General features: G+C 46.2%; 2 protein-coding genes across 3 annotated transcripts in view; both read right to left on the bottom strand.

Annotated features, from left to right (window-relative positions):
- The window catches only part of LOC126535822 (tudor domain-containing protein 3-like), a 171,506-nt gene extending 160,133 nt beyond the window's left edge, over positions 1–11,373 (bottom strand). The window contains exons 1-6 of one of the 2 annotated variants that reach the window (XM_055073465.1): positions 10,390–11,373; positions 9,003–9,087; positions 8,858–8,923; positions 8,613–8,773; positions 6,028–6,172; positions 321–423 (exon numbers count right to left, since the gene is read on the bottom strand). In XM_055073465.1, the coding sequence (XP_054929440.1) occupies positions 321–423; positions 6,028–6,172; positions 8,613–8,773; positions 8,858–8,923; positions 9,003–9,087; positions 10,390–10,406 (577 nt within the window). In that variant the 5' untranslated portion in view covers positions 10,407–11,373. Of the gene's footprint in view, positions 1–320; positions 424–6,027; positions 6,173–8,612; positions 8,774–8,857; positions 8,924–9,002; positions 9,088–9,215; positions 9,575–10,389 lie in introns of those variants that run through there. The other variant, XM_050182655.3, reaches the window with a different exon arrangement.
- A 97-nt stretch (positions 11,374–11,470) lies between these two features.
- Positions 11,471–27,199, bottom strand: part of nej (CREB binding protein nejire) — a 96,228-nt gene continuing 80,499 nt past the window's right edge. The window contains exons 25-26 of the mRNA XM_050182645.3: positions 25,836–25,988; positions 11,471–14,605 (exon numbers count right to left, since the gene is read on the bottom strand). Coding sequence (XP_050038602.1) covers positions 12,593–14,605; positions 25,836–25,988 — 2,166 coding nt within the window. The 3' untranslated portion in view covers positions 11,471–12,592. The remainder of the gene's footprint in view (positions 14,606–25,835; positions 25,989–27,199) is intronic.

Below are 27,199 nucleotides of genomic sequence, written 5' to 3'. Positions count from 1 at the left end.
ACTCTGGTGAGGGAGTGCGTTACCGGTTCTGGTCACTGGGATTAGGCCACACTCCAGGCCTGTTTATGCAATTTTATCAACACGCGGATTTTTTTTTTAATCCGGTGGAAAATTGCGCGGCACCGGGATTCGAACCTCGGACCTCTTGCACGCGAGGCGGGTGTTCTACCTCTATGCCACTGCTGCAAGCTACACATACTAGCTACACATACCTCTTAACTACCTTATCTTTAGGCCTTATATACTAACCTCAAAGGTCAGTAAGCTGATAACGAAGAAAGCAGCCCACTAAGAAAAGTAAGGGAAGGCTCTAAACTCACCTTTGAGGTTCTTAAGCCTGCTTGCATCTATCTTCTGCCCAAAGGGAACCCAAGGGGGAGCACCGCCCTCTTCCCCAGCAGTACGTTTGTGGTGGCTCAAGTTCTGTCAATCAGTTCCAAAAAGAAAGAAAAAACTTAGAACTTCTGCAAACTACTGCTAAGCTGCACAGAAGCATAGAAAAACAGTAAGGCTACTTGATTTCTAAGCCAAATTAAATGACCATGGAAGCCGAGATTGGTGTGCCACAGGTACACTGAAAGTAATCACAAAAAGGTGTGCAAATAGTGTGTGGTTGGCGATGCCCCAGTCTGCATGACTTGCACAGTCACAGCATTCCTCGCTCACTTCGAAGGTTGTAGGAGACTGTCCACTTGACACTTCTACTGTTACTGCAGCCAAACTGCCCATTGAACTCTTTGCTGTCTATGCAATGTTTTCTCACAGCAAGCCCATACCAGATTGTCATGAAACACTGCTCGAGCTCAGCCAGGAAACTCTTGCATGCTTTCACTAAACCTTGCAGTCAACACAGCATTTCTTCAAAACAATCAATTTGTCACGCACCGCTGTGAGCCAAGGAAGATATACTGGATGTTTCGCGTAACTCGAACCAAGTTTTAAACAAAAATGTGATACATCTTGGGCGACCGAAACCACCAGCATACTGTTTGTAGTTGACTATAGTTACTCAGATTAGCTTTTGAAGTGTGATTAGTCAGTCAGCTAATTAGCTAAGTTCAGTTATGCAAATGTTTAAATATTCATTTCAAGGTGTGCTAAAAAAACAAGTTCTGGGATTTTACGTGCCAAAACAACGATATGGTTACGAGGCACGCCGTAGTGGGGGCCTCCAGATTAATCACAACACAGTGCAGCGACATGCACCCAATGCGCAGTAGACAAGCATTTTACATTTCGCCCGTATGAAATGCAGTTGCCAAGGCCAGGATTTGATCCTGCATTCTCGGGCTTAGCAGCACAACACCAAAGCCGCTATGCCACCACGGTGCGTATATTTTTTACACATTCTTTTTCTGGGCTATAGAGGAAGCCAACAAAATATGAAAAAAAAGAAAAGAATTCCGGCAGAACACATCCCGATGAATGTTGATATAAATGCAATTAGCATTGAAGCAACGGAGACAGACCGTATAGCCAACGCCAGAACACGTCATGTATGAGGTGTGTATGCAGTTAGGCTCCTCTCATGCTACCCACTAGGCATGTTGTGCCACCTAGTGGTGCCGCCGCGAACTCCACAAGTGGCACATGTGTGAATATATATCAGACAAGATTGTCTGAATATATAGGATGTGGGTTCAATTTCACCCAGCCACAGAGAAAGGTTAAAGGCCATCTTTTTCTCCTTAAAGAGCAGCACATACCCAGTGATCCAAATTGGCATCAAAGATGTTCACTGATGAGCGGCTCACACTACCCACTCACATACCTAGTGACCCAGGTTGGTCTGAGAGTTAGCTTCGAACCCAGTTCCCTCAGTACAGCAGCCCAATGCTCTACTCACTAGACCATGGACTATCCACTGACACAAGTTGGCAGGAAAACAGCTAGAGACATATATAAATAGATAGGTAAATGGATAGATGCCAGAAAATGCACAAAGTATCTTAAGAATGCTCATCGCATTAAAAAACTATGTCATTAGTCACTTGAAGCATCTGGTGTGCAGTGTTACCAACTATGTATCCAAAGGATGAAGCCTACATGCCTACTTTAAAAGAAGCTGAGGAGTGTTTTCTTTATTTATTGCTTTCATTTATTTATTTATTGCTATCTGCTTTCAGAGCTGATTTATTGCTTATCATTTTGGACCACAGTGGACTTCCATATTCACGACAGCGATAAAGTCAATTGCTTCTTTTTAGAAAGGGCATGAAGCCTTCATTCTTTGTAAACATGGTTGAAAATGCTGCAAACCAAGAGTGTTGTCATTATTTTCCCCCGTATTTTCTGGACTTTCTTTAGAGCCCGGTGCTACGTCTCAAAACGGCAATGAGCATTCCTTGGATGCTTCCCATGAGGGAGCCCTTTCATCAGCACACACCCAGTCGACGGCAGACAAAGGCAAACGCGCAAACAAAGGAGCTCGTTTCAAGGTGACAACTGCTGCCCTCCATGGAAGCAGCAACTACCACAAAGACCACTCTGCCTGAACCTGGTCCTGACAAGATAGCCGTCATGGAGAGCCCACTAATTGACGAAAGGGGCCAACTTTGAGGACTTCCGTGGGAACGGCATCGACATTAGGTTCCCAGATTGCACCGTCATTACCTTGCATGAGGCGGCAATCACGCAAAGTTGGAAGCGGAGCCCAGCAGAACAGTGCAATTTCATGGGTGGGATTTTGCAAACGATTCAACGATTGTGATTGACCAAGACACAGTATTCAGATTCCCTAGTCTAGTCACCTAGGAAATTAAACTGCTTTAAAACCAGACACCTTTGGTGCAGTGACGTATCCTGACATCTGCTGACATGCGCTCAGACACGTAGTGCTCCTACATGGAGTGGGCTTTCATATCTGGAGCCAGTGTAAATAATGCAAAATTAAAACCCTTTTCTTTCACTTCTATTCTCGAACGTACTCATCCCTGTGCCTGAGGGATTCCTGGCCTAAATGCTACCCTGAGTCACAACAACGAAGAAAAGAACCATGCAAAATATAACGTCATGAAAACTACTTCACTGGGTGTTGTGGAACACACTCAGCAACTTTCCCAATTAATCTTATCCATAGAATAGTTAAGATTTTGCATAATTAAACTTGGATAATTAGAAAACCAATTGTAGTCTGAGTAACTGAACTCAACTATGAACAGTATGCCATTTAATTAGTTAACCCAAGATGTGCCAATTCTTTTACAATCTTGATGTAAGGTACTATCAGCGTCAAATTAAATGTGAACAGCGGAGCATGGCCCAAGCATAAGTGAAGGTATAGTGCACCGGCATATAGTGCACCGGTATAGTGCACCGTATCGCCGGCACGTTTTCACCAGCATTTGAGCCCCCCACCAGGCAACAATTCTCCGACTTTCCTTGAAGCTTTAGCCACCCCACACATGTGAAGGGCATTGCCCATTTTGCTCTGAAAACATGAATAAGATAGAGAAGCACTGTCAACGACACAACAAACTACGGCGCGCGGCTGGCTCCTCTCCCGTGTGTTCTGCGCAAGGCCGCCACCAGTGGCGCATCCATCGGCGTGCACTACACGTATTGTGTTCCTAATCCTATTCCTAATCTTAATAGTTTATTCGAATTGGTGTACTTGGGTAAGCCCAACACTGTTCTGTATGCTAGACTTACTAAGGCGTTAATTCTTTCCCTACCCGCTTGCCTTAGATGGCAGTAAGGGAGGGTGTACACTATGCGATTGATCAGAAAGGCCTGAATCAGCCAACATAGGTCCTCCTCCTTCATGCCTGTGTGCCTTGATGCGATTCTTTTTATTAATCCGCACATTTGTCGGATCGTGAAATGTAGCCCAGCTATAGCCTGTACGTTGCAGGTGTTGTGCTGTATGAGCATTCCCAGCACCCGGATGGTCAGCACAGGCGGGACTGGGCCAGATTCCATTCAAACCCCTATTATGGAGGCCTGCTGTCGGCTGTATGTTTTATCTGTTGTTTCTGATTATTAGTAGTTCAGATTTCTGTGCAGAACACGTTAGCCATTGAGTTTAATGTAGTCTTGAATTGTGTCCGCAGCCATTTGCAGTGCCTCTGAGATTTCGCCATCTGAGCCAGAGTTTGTCCAGGTCGTTATGTCGTCTGCATACATTGAATGGCTAATGTGGGGTAGGCATCTAGGAGGGGTGGCAATTTTCTCATGGTAATGTTAAAAAGAAAAAGTGAGAGAACTGCTCCCTACCGGGCTCCTCGCGTTCCTAAGGTGAAACGTTCGCTCTTGAGGTCGCCCAGATTAATTTCTGCAGTTCTCTCCCTGAGGACATTTGAGATATATTCGAAGTGCGACGATTGTTCGGTACCAACGATAAAAAGTGGTGATAGACTGATTGATAATAACGCATTTAAGGCTGAAACCTTCAGTACGTATTTCTTGTTGGTATTTCATTCATTGCAATTGCGAGTTCTACAGATTCCATCACTTGATGCTGATCCGATGCCAGAAGTTATCTTTAGTATAACAGGTATTCGAAAGTTATTGTGTAATGTGAAGCTGACAGTTGCAAGCAGACCAGATGACTTAGCTGCTACAGTTCTTAAAAACTGTTCTGATATACTGTCATCGTACTTTAGCTGTTTATTTCAAAAGAGTTTGCAAGGAGGGACTCTGCCAACAGACTGGAAATTGGCTCTCATTGTGCCCATCCATAAAAGTGGGCCGAGAAATTTGGTAGAAAATCTGAGGCCAGTGTCTCTAATAAGTAAAGCTTGCAAGACAATGGAGCATGTAATCAACAGTTGCATCATGTTGCATCTTTTTAAACATAATTTACTTTACCCCGCACAGCACAGATTTCGTCAAGGTATGCCCTGTTCTACACAGTTGCTTGAGTTTACATGTGACCTAGCAGTAGCTATTGATAAACAAAATATATTCCTAGATTTCCAGAAGGCATATGATGTTTTTGCACATGATCTTCTTGTTTCTAAATTACGCAGCTACAATTTGAATGAAAGGATGATCTTAAGGATTTCTGAGTACCTGTCCCTGCTTCAGCAGTGTGTAGTTGTTGGTGGTCACTCATCGAACTATGGTCCTGCCACTTCTGGCATCCCCCAAGGTTCTGTTCTGGTGCCGCTTCTTTTTTTTGTTATATATAATTGATATTAATGATGGTGTTACATACTTGTTCAGAATGTTCACAGACGACTGTGTGATTTACAGAGTCATAGATAGTTAACTTGACATGCAAAGCCTACAAGATGACTTAGATAAGATATTCGTGTGGTGTGCTAATTGGGGCATGACTTTGAATGCTAAAAAATGTGTACCCGTCAACTTTTTAAGGAAGCGCTCTTACCTGTCTTATACATACGCTAACAACCACGTTTCTACCTAGGCGTCTAATTTGCTGATGACCTAAGGCAGTCAAAGCACGTCAAGTACATCGTGAAGAAAGCTGCTGGTCTCTTAGGTTTGTTAAGAAGAAATTTTAGCCATTTTCCCAAACATCTAAAGGAACATTTATATTTTACTCTCGTCCGCATGGTACTTGAATATGCGTCTGTCTGCTGGGACCCATACACTCAAGATCTTGTTGATGAACTGGAAAAAATTCAGAATAGGGCAGTCCGTTTCGTCCTTCGAAATCACGACCGGTCATTCGGTATGACAGAGCAAAAGCAATCTTCAGTGGCGAGACCTTAAATCTCTAGGAAAAAGCTTGAGATTAAACTTTCTCCACAGTATCTATTATTCTCAAACTGGTATAGACAAAAAAAAAAAAACATATCTGAAGCCACCGTTCTATGTCTCGAAGCGAAGAGACCATGATTTAAAGCTGTACGAACTTCCTTTTAAGGGTGATGTACTCCGCTATTCATTTTTTGTGAGAACAGTTCGTGAATGGAATGCTGTCGCCAAATGTTGTTAACATTATTTTAAATGACACCTTTTTTCATGCGTTGAGTGCATGACCTCTCGTAAATTGCGAATGTCAACATGCAATATTAATCAAACTTTAGTGTAACCAGCACACAAGTATCAGCTGCTTACCTTGGCCAGCTCCCATTTTTCGATAAGATGTGCCACATTGCCACCCAAGAATTTAAAATTATGTTCTGCCAGCAGAAGGAAACCATTCACAACAGGTATTGGTTCACTCTTGAGGAGGATCTTGCTGCCAGGGGGTGTAGAAAGACTGCATAAAAAAAAGAGTGAGAACAATTTGAATTATTTTCAATTTATGTAATTCCTACAGGCTTTTAAGGTGAAATTAAATTACATGAAATTATGTTCAATTGAGCTACATCCTCATCAACAATAGCAAACAAAATATCGTCATCAAGGCTGAACTTATGATAAAATCAAAGTCCTCAAATCAATACAAGCATCAAAATATTGAAAGGGAAATACAGAACATCTGACACATAATTCAAGGACAATCAAGGGTTTCCAGGTTGCTGAAAGCCAAAATTCAAGGAGGTTGAAAGAAACTTCAGTAATACACATAAACTAAAAAAATATTCAGATCTGCTTAGCTGCAAGTCTTTACAGCTAAGCAGTCACATTGCTCACATGCCTCAAGCTCTTCAGGTGGCTTTTAATTGGCAATTTTCCCATTGTAACAATGTCAATCGCCTTGTAGCACGTCACACACTGCGCTCGATTAGGGTTTGTAATGTTTGGCTCCACCCAAAGATACTCGACACATTAAAGCCAAATGGCTGAAACTCCAGGCATTTCTAAAGTCCAGGCCCCCAAAAGAAGGAGCCATGATGGTTGCAATGTAAACCAACTAGCAAAACTAACTAGCAACTAAACCAACTAGCAATATGGTGGCAGCACCACAATGGTGATTAAAACAAGCCTTTCGCCTGTGGCTGCATGTGGACATGCCAAAATGCAATCGCATTGTGTAAAAACCAAAGAGGTTTGAAACTAAACTTCTGGTGCAGAGAAGGCATGCCATATTCTGGAAACTGGATCGACACCAACTTGCTCAAGGTGCGCAGCCAAATATAGGAAGAGCTCTCTTATCACTTCCCACTTGTTTAGGTCAACAAATTTTGACGTATGGATATTGATCAACACACTTTCAGTTTTCCAACCACACTCAAACATATGGGACAATTTTGTACAAGGTGTTACGATTTACATCTAAGCTCCATAGTAAATCAGTGTAACCAAAACTGACGGGCAAAACAAGCGCTCGCTTAGACAAGAGCTGGCCCGTTGTGTGCCTGGTGATCCCTCGGAGCAAAGGATGCTTCACCGGCAGAGATGCATCTGTCACGGGTGCTGTTCACGCTTCATTATCTACTTCAAGACAACAACGTTGCCCTCTGACAACCACGAAGGCTGGTCTCCCAATCCTGACAGAAGAGGCTAGTATTTGATGACTGCGTCATTGTTAAGGAATCCCGGGGAAAAAACGTTGACAGCAGGTTCACAGTTTGCCACACAGTTATCTCACATTGGGCAACAGTGAGACGTTGAACGACAGCAACATTGGGACAATAGAAAGAGGAGGTGGTGAATGATTTGGTGTTTTGTGATTGGTCAGTGAATTCCCTCGAAGAGGGAAGAAGGGAAATAAATGGGATAAAAAGCAGATCTGGAGTACGGTAAGGGTGTGCTACGATGCGGACGTGTGCTCCTGATCATGCTCATACTATTACTCATACTAGTACTGTAACCTTTCAAATTGCAAAAATGTAAAAAAAAAAGAATTTTTTCATTCCTTGGACATCGCACCGGAGCTCTCGATCGCCCGGCACCTGGCACAGCACCAGCCACGACAAAACAATGACGGCTCAGACACCAAAAACCCAACAACTGCTTGACCACGATGGACTACGCTACCCTGAGTCCCAGCAAAGGTCATGACATCAATATTCAGCCAAAGTTAATATTTTAGCTAGAAACAGCAAGATTCTATGCTTTAGTAATCCTTACTACTAGAAGAGCAAAGTGAGTTGTACTGCGCATAGACTTCTGGGGCCATTGCCTCTTTTAGAGGACGTGTAGGCAAACATTGGTTTTTATCTTTCCTGTTAGGAAGCAGTGGGAGCTGGCTCTAGAAATTGTCTTTTTTTAATACTTTCTTTTTAACAATAGACATTCAACAAAGGACTTTGCAATAATAGTATTGTAGACACAAGGATTACAGAGTACAGGAAATGAGTATTGGTTGGATGTGTTACAATGCTCAGACTAAGGTGACCTGGCTGACAGTCAGTCAATCATACAGCTGTGAAAGCACTAGGCAGTGAAGTCTAGTGGCTCCATACCCTATAGACTACAGGAAGTAAGGTCACCATGGGCACCAATACTTATCAGAATCATTATCATACGCATGGACTACAATGGCAGTTATGGTGGAAAGAAAGGAGTGTGCTTACTCAATTCATTCTTCTTCAAAGACTACATGAAGAGAAAGTACTGCAGGATATATCCCCCAATCTGGATAAAGATCCTAACAAAACCACGTGCAGCAAGTTCATCATGACAGGCTACTGTCAGAAGTGGTTTAATTAATGTCACACTAGCATAACTTGGCACTATTTTGGGCTGCTGGGATTTTACTTCATTCAAATTTCATGGCTGTCAACAGCAAACTGCGGGACCAATGGTTTTACCTTATGTTGTTCCACCGTCCCCATTGAATGGCACTGCAGTATGAAGTTCCGTCGTACAGATGCAGTCGCAGTAGCCTGGGCGAATGGTCCGATTCTGGGTTACTCTTGGGCGCAGCAACGTTTCGTATCTTCTGAATTTGAACAACCAATGGTCCTGTTATCTAAAACACAAACACCGGTAACTCGATCAATACAAAACAATGCTTGCACATATATTTCTAATATTTGCACCAAGAGGTACGTACCGAATCCACTTTGTTCCTCGAGACATCTTCTGGCAGGCCACCTTCTCCAATATCGGCTAAATCAAACTGAAACCCCGGATCACGCTGTAGTCGTAAGGCAGGGTTCGGCAGAAAGAATGATTCAAATATCTAGCGAAGAACTTACGTTCACTGCTTTCCGGATTACGTCTTCCGGCTTGGGATTCTCCAAGCTTTCTATGCATTCTTCGAGTCCTTCGGCGCTCAAGAACCTACCGGTAACAAGAAATGAAATAACTTGCGTGGTGTACAGCAGGGATAGAAGAGTGGGCAACTGCGCCTTGACCATGCACTACTCATTTAAGACAGCAAGGCAACGTTAAAAACAAGTGTGACCCACCATCCACGATCTTTCAGCTCCTCTGGCAGCCCCATTTTCAGCACCCTCAGCCTCGTGCAAAAAGTAACAGTCCAACCCGCTGGACTTAGCTCGTCCCGCTTTCACGTTTCTATGGTCCTTGATCTCGCAATGGCCAAACCAGCTTTGGTACGGACCGATCAAGAACAAGCATTTCACCGGAGCAACAGGAATCTCAAACACTCCACATGATTCATTCACATTCGCGACAAATTCCAACGGCTCAGAAACCCCTCGAAGTCACGGACTGACGTCTGAACCAGTGGCCGAACTTTCACTGCTTTCACTCAACCGCTCACAGCATTTGCGTTTACCCACAGGTTTTGCCGATTACCGCTTGAGGACGCAAAGAACGAAAAATGCGCTTAATATCATCATCATCCGTAAAACTGGATTGGCTACTGCCGGACAAAACGGACACACCGACACGCTACCAAAGAATCCACTCGCAGGAGCACCTTTTCTCTGTCGTGTTGCGCTTTTTGTTGAGACTAACGGTAGCGTTGATTCATTTGTCGGCTCAGCGGCTCAGCCGGCATCGAAAGCGATGCTGAAACTTACCCAGCCTCGTATGGAACGAGTCGACCCGGCCGAAGAAAAGCAGCGGGCTCGGTCTGCCACTATTAACACATTATTCAAGTTCGGTCTTCTAGTTACACTAATACGAGCAAGTAAGTGACCTGCTTGTCGTAAGTCACAACGTTAACTTCGAATTCCTCTGAAGGGGCCTTTCTTGGGTTTCTCAGTTAATACAATTGTGTTTTTATTTCGTCATCCTAGCGCCTTACGTTATTAACCAGCTCTGGAACTGAAAGAAGACTGTCTCGCGATGGCTGGTCTCGGATGGCAAGAGGTAAGACAGCATTCTGAATTGATATGTCACTGTTTCCCAGTGTCGTGCTGTCGCTTAAAAAATGCAGAAACTTTGCTCTTCTGCTGTTTCTAAACATACGAAGAAAGTTGAAAGCAGCGATTAACCTGTTCAAAAACGTTTTTCTCTTGCAGCACGCATACTGAAAAGCGCTTCACAAAGTTACCCGGCGTGATTCGACAGCGAGAAATAAATGTGATGTAAACTGCGACTTCGGTGTCGTCATTATGCGTCTCCTGAACTCCTCTACCACTAACGTCGGAAGAGCCAATGACATGAACCCACCTGGTAGCTGACCGCATCCATGCGACCAAAATCGAAAATGCTGGTCACTACACGATTGCACGGAACGACCGGTAACGCCGTGTCGACGCACCTTTCAGGGCACAGCTTCTCCGGTCACCTGGCTGGGCCACAAGTACGATGTGGCCTTTGCTAACATTACGCCACGATCCATACTGCTACACTCGGAGTTTACACCCTTCGAGTCTTGCCACTCAACGATAATCACGTCTTTTTTGCATTTCCTTTCTTTAAAGCTGCGAGCCCGGTACTTCCCAGCAACCAACGGTATGCGCGTTATCAGCATGACATAACATAGCCGACAGGAAACTAGCGGGCACGGCGTTTTCAAGAAAGGAAACTCGAGCAAGGCAGATTATGTTGTGTGGCAGATACACACTCCAAAAGGTGTAAACGTTTCTTTGGAGTGTAGCTTCAGAGGCCTCTGAATACGGAAAGTTTTGGCTGCATATAAACTAGCGGCCTCCTATGCGTGTGCTGGTAGTGCTTTGTTAGCTTATTGCAAAAGCAAGATGGAAAGCAACATTTTGCAACCAGTATCAATTTAGTCCCAAATCTGCATCTATTTCAAGTGCACATGCAAATAGCTTCATGACAGCAATTCCTACTTGCATTAATTTCTATGGGTGCCTCCAATGAATGGCTCATCTTGCCACCCCCCACGGAAGAACAGAGGGAGGCCCTTGTTTCCAGCACCAAACGAAACATCCAGACACTGGTCCTGGCACGAGCTGAAAACGTCTTAGAGAAGCTCAGCCTGGCAGCCTACGAGCTAGGCCTCCCTCACCCCTTCAATTAATAAAGTTTTTACTCACTCCATTCAAAACGTTGGCATTAGCCGCTTGTTCTGTACTAAACAATGATTGTTCCAGGGCCTGATGAGATGGCCCACTTTACCTTTGTTGGATAAGCACATGCAGCCAATGTGGCAGACTGGAGCATTCAACACATGTGCATGACAAAGACATTAAACATACATTGCAAATGTTACGTGTTGGAAGTACAAAGCATGAAACCTTTGCATTTAAGGTGCACGCTAAGGTCGAAGAACACAGTTCTAGGCTTATGAAAGTGGCCTTCTATTAACGTACCTAATTTTATTCCATTCGGTAGACATGAAATGTGTACAGTATGTACAATGCAGACATCGCCCAACCAGACGGCGACCCTAGGGAATGAATGTACAAACAACAAAAGGCAACATTTGCTTTTTCCAGGTTTATGGGATGAGTGTGTTCAGAGTGGGTAGGGCAATGCTTCGAGATGAGGCGCAATTTTCAACACAATTCTTTTTGCCTCCAAAAGGCATTTTCTATTTAAGCACTCTCCAAATGCAGCACCACTTGCTTATACCATCGCACATTTAACCCCCTTCCCACAACACAGGTCCTGTCTCAATTGTCTGTACGGTGGCTGGCAGTGAAAATGATACATTCTCGCTGCTCTGAGGTCAACAGCCCTTGGTGCACTGAATTTCTTCAGCCCCTTCAACAGACTATGTGAAGAGGGGACAGACTGGAATGTACTCCAGATTTCTTTATGTTCCTCCGTGCCCAGAGGGAAGTGTCTGTTTGCGCCCACATCACCCACACAATATACAAGCCCCCAAACACACTCATTATTTAAAAAGAATGGCTCCATGATGGGGGATAGGGGGAGGGGCACCAACCACTATCCCCGAGATGCTTGAAAACTAAGTAATAAATAACTTGTGCCACAGGGGGCACCAAAACCACCACTGTTTTTTGTAAAAAATGTTGAAACAAACACGGAGGTGAAACAACGCAGCCGCCGCCCAGACACAAGTGGCATGTGACCACAGGCCCCTCTGAGAACAGTTTGGGAAAAGGCAGCTCTTGCTTTAACTTAACTGGTGAGAAAGCTCCATTTTTCTCTCATGATTGGAGCCCACTGGGTGTGCACACACTGGTAAAAAAAATGGAAAGGGGGCAGAGGAACAATAATAAACAGGGGGATGGGTACAGAGCAAGGAAGGCAGATGAATTTACAGTACAGATGAAGTGCCCAGCAGCCATGGCTAGGTGAGTCCACTGCCGCGAGATGTGTCCGATGATCCATAAAAAGGAGGAGCACAAACTGATGCGGAGTTGAACTGTACAGCGGGCGTCATGCCCAGTGGTATGTACAAGGGAGCTCCAGTTCTCTGCATGCACCGGCGGTGGGGCTACAAGTTCTCGACAAACTTGTTCAGCTGCTCCTGGGGTGTCAGCATGTCCGACCCATCCCCCGGTTGGGGTGGCGGCGGAGGTGCCAGGTCGGGGCTTGGGCTGGGCCCTGCCCCCAGTCCACCCTGAGGCAGCATCAGGTCGGCGCCACTGGGGGGACCTTCCACCAGGGGCCCACCACCAAGATGGGGCGAGTGTGTTTGGCTGGGGTAGTGAGGAGATGGGATAGGCTGCTGCCGTGGTGATGGGATGGGCCTGGGTGAGGGCTGCGGTGAGCGCACCAGCTGGCCCGGGGGTGGCGACCGCACTTGCTGCATCAGCTGCTGGGGGCTCAGGGGGCTCTGCTTGAGCGGAGGGGCAAACTGCTGGTACTGGTCTGGACCAGGCGGCCCTCCCTGGTAGAAGTGCCGAGGTCGCTGGTAGGCCCCCTGGGGTGGAACCTGCTGCTGCTGCTGCTGCTGCTGCTGTTGCTGCTGTTGCTGTTGCTGCTGCTGCTGCTGCTGCTGGAACTGCTGCTGGCGCTGCATCATGAGCAGCTGCTGTTGCTTCTGTAGCCACTGCTGTTGCATTGGTGGTTGCTGCATGGGAGGCTGCTGCATGCCAGGTGGTTGCTGCGGGCTTCCCATCATCAGCTGTTGAGGAGGTGCCTGTTGCTGTTGCTGCTGCTGTTGCTGCTGCTGTTGCTGCTGTTGCTGCTGCTGTTGGTGCTGTTGCAACTGCTGCTGTTGCTGGTGCTGACTGCGCTGCTTGATAAATGCAGCCATCAGCTGTGGGTTCGACTTGAGAATGTGCAGCACCTGCTGCTGCTGTTGCGGAGAGGCAGGCGACTTGAGGGTCTGTATCAGCTGCTGTAAGGCGGGCGTCATTTGGCTTGGCCGCTGCTGGCCTCCACCAGGTGGCCCCATCTGGGCACCAGGAGGCACCATGGTCGGAGGTGGCGCTTGTCGCATGGGGGGCAGGCCCTGCTGGCCGTAGGGGGGCCCCTCCCAGCGCAAGGGCACCATGCGGGGCCCCGCAGGTGCCAAAGGCTTCTGCGCGGGGGGCGCCCCCTTGCCATAGCCACCAGGGTTGCCCGCCAGGTGAGGAGCCTGTTGCCGTGCAGCCGCTGCCTGTACCTGCTGCACTGCCTGCAATGCTCCCACGGGGGGCCCTGCTGGCTTGCTGCCGGTGCCGCCACCACCGCCAGGGGGTGTGCTCGCCGGCGGAAGCGCAGGTGGCCCCGACGACATGGAGACGGCAGCACTTGTAGCTGGCGGCAGGGCAGGGGCTCCCCGGTTCTGCATGGTGGCCATGCTGGCAATGCGCCGCTGCAGGATCTGCGCTTGCTGGAGGCGCTGCTGCAACTGCTGCTGGCGCAGCTTGTGCTTGATATTGAGACAGAAGGGCACAGGACATTTGGCCTCTTGGCAGTGCTTGGCATGGTAACAACACAGGGCAATAAGCTGCTTGCAAATGGGGCAGCCTCCATTGGTCTTGCGCTTGCAGCTCTTGGAATGCTGCACCACCCGCTTCATGCGCCGGCAGCTGGGCAGGCGGCAGTTGGCATCCCGGCACTGGCACGCATGCACCAGCGAGTGGATGCAGCGTTGGATGGACAACCGCTGTGACTCCTGCGGGTTGTTCTGCTTGGGGTCGGCTGCCGAGGTGCCATCGTCGAGGTCAAAGCCCAGCTTCTCCATCTTGTGTGGGTGCCCTTCACGGTCGTAGCAGGCCACACACAAGTCAAAGTCATCACATACTGTACAGTGGTAACGCGTCTCCACATGGCTCTTGCAACTGTTGCATGTGTACACAAATCGATCCTGGCCTTGGTTGTGAAGCTCGTAAAGCATGGCCATGGTCGAGTACTTGGCACGCCGAAGTGATGAAAACTCGTAGTGCTTCTCTCGGGCAAGTGTCAGAAAGGCATCTCGACCATCCATCAGGTCACACTGCATAAGGAGGTCTGGGTCGTGGATCTGGGGCAGACTGACTGCAGCCTGTGCAGAGTGCAGCCGGATCACGAAGAAAACCTGAAGTAGAAATAAACACGTGGCCTCTTAGCAAATAAAGGCAGAATCAGGTGTCAGTATGCTCATGAAAAAGAATAGTTAAATCTCAATATAATGGTCAGTGAAATTGGCAATTTGCCTAATTATAAGGGAATGTGAAAAAAAATTTTAATTATACTTTTATGCAAATAAATAGTCACCGACGGATTTTTCTTACACGGGAGTGGCTACAGAATTTTTTCAATTATCAGGCAGTCAGAAAGAGCAAATCTGAATGAGAAAAAATTCATTTTGTTGAATTTGAGAGCCAACAACGAAAGATAAGGTTTCATGGCATGTTGATATCTTCACATCAGTAGTGCGAAGAGAAGACAATCATGCTAAGATAAGGTATCATGCCATGTTGATGATATCTTCATATAGGCAGTGCGAAGAGAAGCCAACCATGCTTTCGCTTCCACTTTACGCTTGCGTATGGTAGTGTCTCCCCCAGTGGGATGACGCTATCATGAAAAGCACCGGGAGCGTACTAAACCACCAGTACTAAACGCACAGGAAGACAGCACACAATGCTAAGTCATCTCAGCTTGCCCAGTCTTTGCACAAGTGGCACATTTCCTCTAAAACAAGGTGCGAGAACTGTGCTTGCGCTCAGCCACCCCGACAGCCATGCGCAGCCAAGACCACACTAAGAAAGGGAACGCACACCAACCTTGCATGTCACTCTCAGTCGCACAACACAATGTTTGAGAAGTGCGTTCATAACCTGCCGCATGTAATTCAACAATTGACCATCTGCACCTGCGAAAGTTTCCGTTTATTGTCTCAGTATTCCTTCGCAGTGGCAGTGAAATTTCCTTCTAAACGTAAATAAGTCTGAACTATTGAATGTCTGAAAAAACGAATGTATTAAAAAAAATCACTTTACGTTTTAAGGCCCCTGTGCATGGAACACATTGTCAATGCATTGCTGCACACACTTCCGCTTACGTGCAACCAGGTCCGCCTGTATTTTTTGCCAGTTTTGCGTTTCGCTGTGCACCGATGCAAGGACTGCAAAGGCTTGAGTCAGATCCACATGTGGAAGGCTCCGGAGCACAAGGCACATCATCATCCGAGTCAGAGTCGCTGTTTGACAGTGGGAGAAGTTGCTCAATTATTTCGTCATCATTCAGTTTGGCACACGACAAAACTTCGCTGCCAATGTCTGCAAACCTTTCAAATCTAATGGTGGCAAGAATCAGCACACCACAGCCCAGCAGGTCATCAATGATGGCGGCAGTTAAGTCTCTTCAGTTGCGGAGTCGGGCTCAATCAGACTGCGACTCGAGACATTTGGTGTCAGACTGCAAGGGCACCGTCGGTGCTACTTGACGCGGCCTATATATAACTTCACGAGAAAGACTTGGGGCCAGCATAGCGCTGTCTGGAACAGAAACTAAACAAATACGCACAGCATGGTAGAACGCTGCACGCAAGGCAAACTCAACAAACAGAACAGTGATAGTGGGCCATACGTGGCCATGCCGGAAAAGGATATGATGATCGTGATGTTGATGCAACCTGACCATTCAGGCAAAGCCTCCAAGATCGGCAGTTGCAGTTAAATCTCAGAGGTGTAGAGCGGCGATCGAGGCAAGGCCTCAGCCTGTAATCCATCTAGCCAGTAATCTCCGAGGCCATGGATGGATGGATGGATGGATGGATGGATGGCGGCTATACCCTTTGTAACGGGCGGCGGCTGGCGCCACCTAGCTTTTTGTTCCCCCTCCTATTTTAGTATTCTTTTTTTCCTTCCTTAATATCCTCTTTTCCTTAACCTAGTTTTTACTCCCCTCCTCCCGCCAAAATAGCTATCTAAAACAGTAGAGGAAACATTATCTCCCCGATTTATGGTATTATCTATCCCTTGACTTCCTCCACCAATCCTCTAGCCTCCCCTTCGTTACTGCCACTCTTTTCTCGTCTATTTGCCCTCGTTCCCCAGGAAAACCTAATGCCCCTTCCATATCTGCCACTCTTCCCTCTGCCAGGGTCGGGCGAAGGTCTGTGCATCTCAGCACTATATGCTCAGTGGTCTCCATTTCGGCTCCGCAAGCTGTGCACCGAAGGTCCACGTCTTCAAATTTAGCCCTGTATGTTTTCGTTCTCAAAACCCCCGTCCTAGCTTCGAATAATAGTGAGCTGCCCCGCAAGTTATCAAATAAGAGCTCTCTTTTAATCTCCTGTTTTTGTGACCTATACATTGATAGCGCTGGCTTTGCGAGCATTCTTTCTTCCCACATTTTTCTTTCCGTGTCCTTCACCTCCCTCCTTTCCCACACTAGAACCACGTTTGACCCCCTCCCTCGGCTGTAGGTATCTATTCCTCAGCTTCCTCGTTCTGAGTGTCCACTTTGTGTTCAAACTTTTCATGTACAGATATCTGTACACTTTTCCTGCCCACCTTTCCTTTTTTTTTTTTTTTTCACCATATTTGATGTCTCGTCGAGGTTGCCAGGGGAGATAATGGCAGCAGAGTTGGCGTACGTCATAGAGTTTCAATGATGGGAAGTACAGGCTATGGACTGGTATTTTGTTGAATGGCAAACTAGTCTACAGGTATTTTTTGTCAGTTTTGGTTTCGCTCCAAGTGCAACTGCTATAACCCGCAGTGGGACGGTGCGATGCAAATCTCTCTGCCTTTGTTCTGTTGCTCGAAGTGGCGATAGTGCGCAGGGCCAGCAGTTGCCCTGGTTGTTCGGTGTGCCCTGGTGGCAAACCGTGCTTCAATCTCAAAGTCAGACAGTATGTAATGTGTTGTGCATTATATAAGATACTGCAGAAATAAAATTAGATTTTACGCGATAATATTTGAGTATAGCTTCGTTTACTGAGCTGCAAGCAAACACCGCTAGTCTAAAGATTGAAGTCAATCCGAAGCCTGTACTTCCCATCATTTCTATGTAGGTTGAGGCAACGCTCCAGAGAGCCCCCATAGACACTAGCACCACATTCCCTCTAGGGTATTTATTTAGAAGCTCTATGGCGTACGCTAAACCCGCGAACGGAGTCCGAATAATGAAATGTAGCGCTAGCGGCTGTCCGAAATATTGGTCGTCTTTACACATTAAATTTATGGGACTATTGGTGGTGCCACGAAGCTGCCTGAATTACCGAGCATGTCCGGATTATCGGTGTTCGATTTATCAGTGAGGTTAAAAATACATGAGTATTCGACAAACAAGTTAGAAAAAATAAAATACAGTTAAATCTCGATCTAACAAACTTCAACATAACAAAATTCTCGATATAACGAAGTATGTAAGTTTTCATAACCTCTTGTCCATAAAACAGTATGTAATTGGAACATCAATATAAAGAAGTGAGCTTGTGTGCGATTTTAATATAACGAAATTTCGCTTCCGCAGCAAACGAATGCCGAGACAATAAATGGAAGCTTCCGCAGGCACAGATGGGCAGATGATTGAATTGCAAGTGGCTGCTTGCAAACACACCTCTCAAATCGCGCGGTGCGACAAGAGCGACCGCCGAAGTGAAGCCACATCGTGTTCCATATAAAGTCAAAGAGCAATAAAATCCTATCGTGCCCCGCACACAAGTGCCACCTCCCCACATGCGCAAATGGAAAGAAGGGGAGGGGAGCGAGCTCACGGTATCGTGACCAAGCACGCGCAAGGGGCAGGGCGGGTAAGTTGGTGCGTGTCGCGATTTTTGGCACATGTCTCAGCTGTGGCTGCGCATGGCTCTAAGTTCAGTGGAGCACATATGCAGCTATGTACCCTGCTTTAGAGGTAATCTGCCTCTGCCACGTGTGCAAAGTATGGGATGTGCCGAGACGGCGTGGCATCATGTAAGCTGTCTTCCTGCTTGCTTAGTATTGTCACGTGGTAGTGACGGTGAAGAAAGCAGCAATACGGTGAAATACAAAACTAACTTTTATTGGGCGAACCTGTGCCCACAAAAACAGGCTACACTTATAGCACAACGATAGCGGCGATCGTCGGAAATCTGATCAGCGGGTCAAGCGCGTCGGCTTTTAAAGAACAGTCGTCGAATGTTCCAGACTAATCGTTCGGACCCGCGTGCCTTCCACAAAGGTCTACACCATTCGCGTCAGGTGATGAAATCAGATAACATAAGGTTCGGCGACAACAGACAGCGGATAGAAGCATCGATAACTTTCCAGAAACTTCGGATACATGCAGGCGCGTCCCCCGCTGTGCGATTACATTTGTTAGGCGGCGAAACGTGGTCGCCCGATAAAGATAAGTACACGTGTCAGTATTGAAGGCTGCGTAACCTCAAGTTTTGGTGACCCATTGGAGCAAGAGGCTGACGAAGCATTTGCTCACCGCTGCTGGCCCTTTTTATGATAGTGTCGTCCCAGTGTGAGCAAAGCTACTGGTCGCGGAGGCGGAGTGCACGCAAAAGCATGGCTGGCTTCGCTTCATAACACCGAGGTAAATATCTCGTCAAAGTGGCATGAAACCGTACCATTCATCACTGACTCCCAAATTCATCAAAATGAATTGTTTTCTCATTCAAATGTGCTTTGTTCGATTGCCCAATAATTCGGAAGATTCTGCGGCCACTTTCCACGTATAAAAAATCGATTGGTAACTGCACTTATTTGCATAAAAGGTCACATTTCAATACAACGAAATTTCAATATAACAAAGGAAATTGCAGATTTTATCTACTTCATTATATAGAGGCTTAACTGTACGTCGTTACATCAAGGTTTAACTAACTTCGACAAAGCGTTGTTACACACATACATACATTTGCCTTTGGCCTAGGCAGTCCATGGCCATGATTTTCTAGCGATGCCTTTTATGCTATTCCTTTTCACGTTTCGCCAGTGGTCAGAGTAACACTGTGCCAGCAATCTCAATGCGATCGGACAGCTATGAACAGTGGATGACAAGAGATGAATGGAACTTGAACAAATCGTGAATGCAGCCTTTACGACTTAGTGGCTTCAGTTGGTTTGGGCGCAATCAGCAAAAACTAGATCGACTAGGCTTCATTAGTTTCGGTGTCAAGGAGTATTTTCATTAGTTCCGGTTCCTTGAGTTCCTTGAGCCAACTCGATCGAGAGCATCATTCACCGACTCTGACCGGCGCATAGTTCGACTTGCTGAACGCCATTTTTGTTTTGAACAGAGCCTCCTTGCTGCCCCACTAGTGGCGCTACTGGAAATCCCCGCTCATCATCATCGTATCTGCCTGGTTTGATAGAGTGGCTCTACAGCAGTTCCGGTTTCAGCTTAGTAAGCCATGTCAAGACAATCCAGCAGCTGATTTGTTTCTTCGCGCACGACGCTGCGAGCAGGCCACGTTTTTCGTTTGTGCGACTGGTGTCGGCACGGTGGTGTTTGCTTTGTGTGCTGTGTTGAGGTTTCGGTGATCCAACGCGGCGCACGGAAGCATCGCGTCAAGTGTCTAATGGCGCCGACAGTGCCCGCGCAGACTTCGCTGGGGAATGCCGGCAAGCGGGTGCCGGGAGGCCTAAGATTTGTCGCCTTCCGATGTGCTCCCTACTGACGCAGAAAATGTTCTGCCAAGACAGGCGCAGTGGTTGCATTGCGATTCCGGACACCGTCTCATTTGACAGTTTCACAGGCACTGACACTGCTGTACTGACATGCGCAGAACTCGACGACTTCGGGTCGGAAGATGACGCACCATGTGCTACGCTGCCGTCGCATGCGGAGCGTGCACAAGCAGTGACTGTGCTTTCAGCCGCCTATAGTGACCGCACGACCCTCTCTGAGATTCAGGCTTATCTGATTGCGCGTAAACGGAACAGCGTGCAACGGCGCATTCACGATTTCTTCAAGCCTACTGCCGAGCCCGAATAAGTGCGTGGAAATAAAGGATTTCATTTTTTTTTTCTTAATCTGCTTTTTCGGACACCTGTTTATTCGGACATTTCCACAGTCCCCGTGAGGTCCGAATAAACGGTTGGCGACTGTAAGCATATAGTCGTTACATGTTGCCAATGGTAAAAACATCGATTTAAATTGCTTTATCCGACAATTCGTTATAGCATCTGTGTTTGTTATATACTGGGATTTTACAGTATTTTTTGTGGTGTCTCTACAGTATGAAAAGGTGTACCAACCACTGCAGCTCTGAGCTCAGCGAGATACTGCCTGTCATCTTGCACAATCTAGTGAACTGCCATGCCTACTGAACACTTGGCTTCTTAAGAGGGACCCGGGTCTTTGGGAGTGAAAATCGGCCCAAAATTCAAATTTTCTGTTGTTATTTTCTGCGTGCTGTTGCTGAGCTGGAGCGACTGTGGGAGGGGCACTGTGTGACGAAACAAAGCGCCATCAAAATAGGCACTTTCCTGTTTTACTGTGCGTTAGTAGCTCTGTGGAGCAATGTCGCGCACCAGTTTTAGTTATGTTTTAATAGGACATACCCACCATCGCCTGCGGCTTCGGAGCTTCATAAACTTTTTTTTTTTCTTCCGCTTACTCAATTCGTTTAAAAGAGAAGCTGCACGCTATCCAGGTCGGGAGAATGACGCCGCTTTAATATGAGGAACATACCCACTTGATCGCAACCGTCATGAACCTCTTCATCACTACAAATGGTGGCAGCTCCTTATACATGCACACTCAATAGTAGCTTGTTCTTCTGCAAATGCAAATACTCATCCAGGAAAAAAGTTGTGGCTTCCATAGTAACAATGAAACTTGAGTGTACTAAACAGAACCACCTCACCGACGCCACACAAGCTGCATGCTCATACTTGCAGTGCTGTGCAGCGTCTCACTCACCGCATCCGCAAGCTGTCGTAAAGTCTGAACGCTTTTAAACGTTAAAAAATGGTGTACTCATTCTATTATTGAATAATAACAGGAATATTCGAATACCGTATTTACTCGCATAATGATCGCACTCGCATAATGATCGCACCCCTGAATTTTGTCGTCGAAATTCGATTTTTTTTACTTCCTGTGTAATGATCGCACCCCGAACTTGCCGCAGCGATATGTCGTGTACCAAGTCTAGCTAATATTGATCGCGCTTACCATCTGTCGAATGCTACGCGAAAGACTGTTCAAGACAAACCAAGTGGTATGCACGCACCAAACATTCTTAAGTAGATGCCTCATTTCATTGCTTTCATCACTTTCCGCACTTCCATGACTAAAAAAAAGCTGCAACCAAACTTGCCTTTATTATATGTAGGCTTTATATGGTTGTGGTCAACAAAGAAAGGCGCCTTTCGATTCTTCTCATCTGCACTCATGGGCACGCTACAAATCAATGCAAGCACCGATAGCAGCCACGTTTACACTGATACGTTAAAAGTGTACCCTATTCATTCGCCGACGCTTGTAACACAGGTAAGATATTCACCCACCCTTAGCGGAAACGTGCCGTATTAGGAGAGTATAGTGAAGACAGATGCCGCAGTTTCAGCAGCATGCCGGCCATGTGTTTCCATGTCACTGGTAGCTAAGTGCACCCATCTGTTTCTGTCCTCTCAAAGTGGACATGGCTACGTTATTGCTGCAAACTTGCCGCTATTAACTATATTATTCATTACTGATACGGAAGAAACTGTTTCAATGCACATAATGTACTCACGAGAAGAAAAAAAAATCGCATTCGGTGCGTTCGGCTTGCTCCGCCGGCCGCCATATTTGTTTTGGCGTCCCGCAGCAAACGCGGGACGAAAAAAATTTTTTTTTCTTTTCGCGGGAAATTTAACTCGCATAATGATCGCACCTCTGATTTTGTGTCAATTCTTCTGACAAAAAAGTGCAATCATTATGCGAGTAAATACGGTATTTGACTCGTTTCCATGTTGTTCTTATTTAACGATGCAGGCATGGATACTTCGTGAGGAGGGGGCAACCCTACGCATCGCTGTGACGAAGGTCGCGCTGCTGCAAATTCATGTGAAAGCTGTCAGCGAAGATCGTTCTGTGACGTGCGCAGCAGAACAATCTTTTTCAGCCCAATCACACCATGTGAAACAGCCTTAATTAACTCGATAACTACGCGCTCTGCCAGCACCATTTTGGTATCATTCGAAAGCTCACGTTTCTGGCTCTCTTTATTCGTTGGTCGGCAATATTGCCAGCGCTGCAGTCACGAAAGACACAACAGAAAAATAAATTCACGGTGCACACTATTATTGGCCAGTTTGAGCATGTGACCAAAATGGCAAGTCATGATTGGCTCCAAGGACCACGAGCACTCAAACAACGAAAACAGCCACCATTTTGGCTTAGTCTTGCGACTGTGACACTGGATATGCTGCAGGTCCGACAACATTTCGTTTTGTCAATCATTACTGACGGAAACGTACGAGAAGCAATAAACTTCCGAAATCGATTCCGTTGTCGCAGTCGGCACAGGACACCCGGCAGCTCGCCGCTGCAGTCATACCGCCGTTGAATTCGACGCCTCAACTGCTTTGCTAGATCACGCATATCCACACGCCGGTTACACTCGGATAAGAATTGAACCTGGCTGTCGTGACTGCAGAGGAAGTGGATAAGATAAGAGCACATGAGAAAGCTATGCTCGACAAGACTGCATCTATGACAGCCACGGAGCGTAAAATTCTCCCATTTTGTTGAAGATCCGACCGCCGATAGTGCAGCAGCCTCGGTCGCAAAGCCTGCTACTCTGTACGTTGTCGTCGGACTTGCAGCAGTGAACAATCTTCCCGGCGTTTTCTCGTGTAATACTTGCAGTGGTTCTGCGTAGCTGGTGCGGAACGATCAGGATTACTGTCTCGTTACCAAACTGACTGTGGTTTGCGAGATCTGTGGTGAAGTTGCGTCGGGATGGAGCTCACCGGGGAATTGAGGGCCAGAAAACGTGTAACCCTTTTGAAATGAACGTTGTGGTGATGCGAGACTCTTGCGCATCCCCTGATGTGTTGCTTTCGTGCATAGCTCCCGTCTCCTGTAATCCGGCGCCACCGCGCGGCTTTAGGCCAGCGGTCACTATGCTTGCAGGGTAATACGAGATGGAGCGAGTGTTGCTCTGCTAACGTCACCTAACGGCGGGGCTACCGTATTTACACGATTTTTGGCCCCGCCAAAAAAGCGAGACCAACGGGTGCTACAACGTAGTTACAATTATATGTTTGCTCTTTTCGCTATCCCGCGTGTTTGTTCGCTTTCGGAAGGGTTTTTCAACATTTTTGAAAGTTTTACAGTGCATGCAACACTGATGGGGGAGGGGGGGAGGGGGGTCGATAGTTGATGGAAGCGCCGCTGTTCCCATTTGCGGCGGCACCCTCAAAGCGGCGGCGCTTGCGGGGAGTATCGGTAGTTCATGGAAGAGCAGACACCGCTCGCAGGTTTCTCTTTCTCTGTTGAAAGGCATTGGCATTGGTTCGACGCGTTCCACTTGACTGCCGGCTACGTGCTATTCTATGCTTCCCCAGTCGTCATGAGTGCTCCAGGCCCTCTAATCGTTCGGCACTCGTTCACAGCAGCGTTCAAGAGGGCTGCCATCCTTTACGCCGAAGAAACAAATCACTGCGCAGCGGGCCGCAATTTCGATGTTTCTGAACGAGTGGTGCGAGAGTGGCGACTGCAACGAAGCGAAATTTTCACCTGTGACGGCAAGTGAGAAATTTCCCACGTGCCGAAGTCTGGACGCTTTCCGGAGCTGTAGGCTAAGCTTGTGGCATACGTCGCTGAAACGCGTGATCGGTCCCTGCCAGTGAAGTGCGACATGTTCTTGAAACAAGCCCGGACCTTCGCCTTAATTTTAAGGCCCTGCTCCACCGTGAGTACGAGTGGCTGGCAGCAGAAGACCGCGAAATTACGCCAACCGGACCTGTCAAAAGAGCCTCCCTGACAGCTGCGTGTGGTTGGGTGCATTCGGCGTGGGCTGCTGTTCCACAAGATGTCCTGGTGCGGTCGTTTGCCAAATGTGAAATTTTGCTGGACCACGACACGCTGTGGGACCGCAGCAACGATGACGATGGCATCACTAGTGAGGACGAGTAGTCCAGTGACCATGTCAGCTACTAATAAATTTTCGTTATCGAATGCACCCTCGGGTTCGCTCTCTTTTTTTTTTCCTGTCACGCAAAATGGGGAGTCGACTTACAATCGTGTAAATATGGTACTTGGGCTCAAAAAGGAGAAGGCTCTTCTTCCTCTTTGGCTGTGGGTCGGCAAGCGTTGCGGACGTTCCACGCGCGCGCTGATCCATGCTTCTGCGACACCGTCTCGCAAGGCCTATACCGGAATGGACGAATACGATCATTCGAACGCGGCACCATTCACGTGACCGTACGTGCGAATGATCAGGCGTTGGTGTCCAGCATGGGGCAAACATATTCGCTCACTATCCGGTCACGGTGAGTCAGACTTCCTCTATTTGTCACGTGCCCATCGGCATATTTTGAGGATAGCAACTGGGCTAGCAATCATTGGTCTATGAAAGGTGCAATAAATGCCCCTTTTGATTGTGTGCACTACTGTGTTGTCGTTCCTTTGCCCCAAAAGCATGCGTAAGAACCCCACAACATACTCACAGTGCACGGTATGTCATCAGCCGGCAACGGCCACGAATTATACCTAGTGCCTACTGATGGCCTTTGGTGCTGTTCTTTCAAACTTTCTTTCAATATATCAGTTGTGAAATGTTTTTTGTTTTCTCAAAACCAAAATTTTGATGATGATGCCGTATTGGAGATGCATTATCTCTGCTTCTATTGGTGCTATCACTGTAATTTTGTTTTTCCAGAAAAGCAAAGCTGTGTAGAGTGCAAATATGCACAATAATGTTGCATTTATTATAAAAATTTTATATGTTTCTTTAGCAGTTAGATTGATTTCTCTCACTGAAGTTTACAATGTTCTCATTTGATATAAAATTGGTTTAGAACACTATACTTGCTTATTTGCACTCTAGGAAATAAAGTTCCACTTTATTTCCGTATGTCGACATTTATTATGCCATGTATAGTTTGGTAGATAGCTCAACTCCAAGCAAATTATGCAATAAAGCTGAATTTCTTCAATTTCTGGAAAGTTATTTACACTGCAAGAAAACTGGATGCATATTTATAACTAGCACATTGAAATACATAAACTCAGCAAGTTTCATCAAAATCGACAAAGAACCAGAAAATGTTTTCAGGTGCAGGGTCCCCCTTAACCACTAAGGCCACATGGGGAAGAGCATGATCCTCACAAATTTCAAGCATTGCTCAAATACCAAAGAAAGAGCCCAAATGACTGCATACCTCTTTGTGCTTCTCCATGGTTGAGTAAATCTTGGCAGAGAGATCATTCCCTGTGTGGGGTACCGTAGACTTCTTGTTGTTCTTCCGTTGGTTGCTCTTGTTTTTGTTGGCCTTCTTGTTACGCCCACTCTTCTGCCCTTTCTTTTCACCCTGCTGAAGAAGTGAAAGCCCCAAGCACGTTAGCCGCATTTGACTCAAGACAAATAGCATGCTGGCAGCACCCTGCTCAATGCATAGCTTTAGCTACAGACAGAGTTCCAACACATGCAATAATGTTTAGTTGGTTTCTAATCCAGAACAATCCCCTTTCTTTATTATGCAATGATATCCTTAGCTGTTGAATATAAACTAAAAAAAAATAAGCTTAAAAAAATGAAGAAAGCCCTGCTATCATGCCATTTATTATCGAAACAAAATGCATTGATAAATTATTATGCCGAATCGAGGCTGAATCCAGCAATGGAATCTCATTGAAACCTTAATGCAGCCTTAAGGTGAACTGTAAGCTGAAAAGTAGCACTTTCTTTTTCAAAATAATGAATTTTTCTTGTTTAAATTCTGAATGTAAAATTATGCTTGAACATGTTAGTTCTTAATGTAAAAATCCTAGCACAATACTAAGCTGACAAGAAAAATTATTTAACCCAGCTATTGTACAGTAACAGTCCTTTAAAAAGCCTATTTTTCACACTTATATGCTACACTACAGCACTAGCCTTTTTTAGATCTCCTCCTACCGAGGCAGTGAAGCCGCAATATCTCTAGAGCAATGGGCAATTTTTATTTTACTTCCATGTTTTTGTTGTTTTTTCATTCATGTATCATGTATTAATAAAGAAAACTAATTTGTGTGGAGAATCTTCATTAAAATTTTTCTGTGCCTCTAAACATCAGACCCACCTGAAGAACTACAGATCAACCCTAGCTACTCACAGTAATGCTGACAATACCAGGATTCACAATTCCAGGGGTTTCTTCTTATCAATCTAGGGCAACTTAACATTCCTATTCAAATTAGTACACTGTCAAGTAATAAGAAGAGACTACATTATCAGAATGTGACCCCAAAGAGTCAATTCGAAGACTACCAATCATCTCTCTACATATAATGCATGTTGGACATTGAGGTACTTCTACTAATGCCAAAGTTTTGCTTAATCAATTTGGAGCATCCTTCTCTCCTCTGCATATGAGAATGTGCGTTCATTTTGCTAATTCAGCATGAGGAAGCATGTCAGGCTTGTGAATTTTAAAGCAAGCTTCCCAGAACCCATAAGTGAGCCATGCTGTTACAGCAGAACCAGTCGATTAAATATGCTTTAAGGCCAGCATATACAGCTGAATTCCAATAATTTGACTCCGGT

The sequence above is a fragment of the Dermacentor andersoni genome, chromosome 4, assembly GCF_023375885.2.
Source record: "Dermacentor andersoni chromosome 4, qqDerAnde1_hic_scaffold, whole genome shotgun sequence".
NCBI lineage: Eukaryota > Metazoa > Arthropoda > Arachnida > Ixodida > Ixodidae > Dermacentor > Dermacentor andersoni.
Note: the sequence above shows the minus strand (reverse complement) of the source record. Positions and strands in the feature narration are given on the sequence as shown.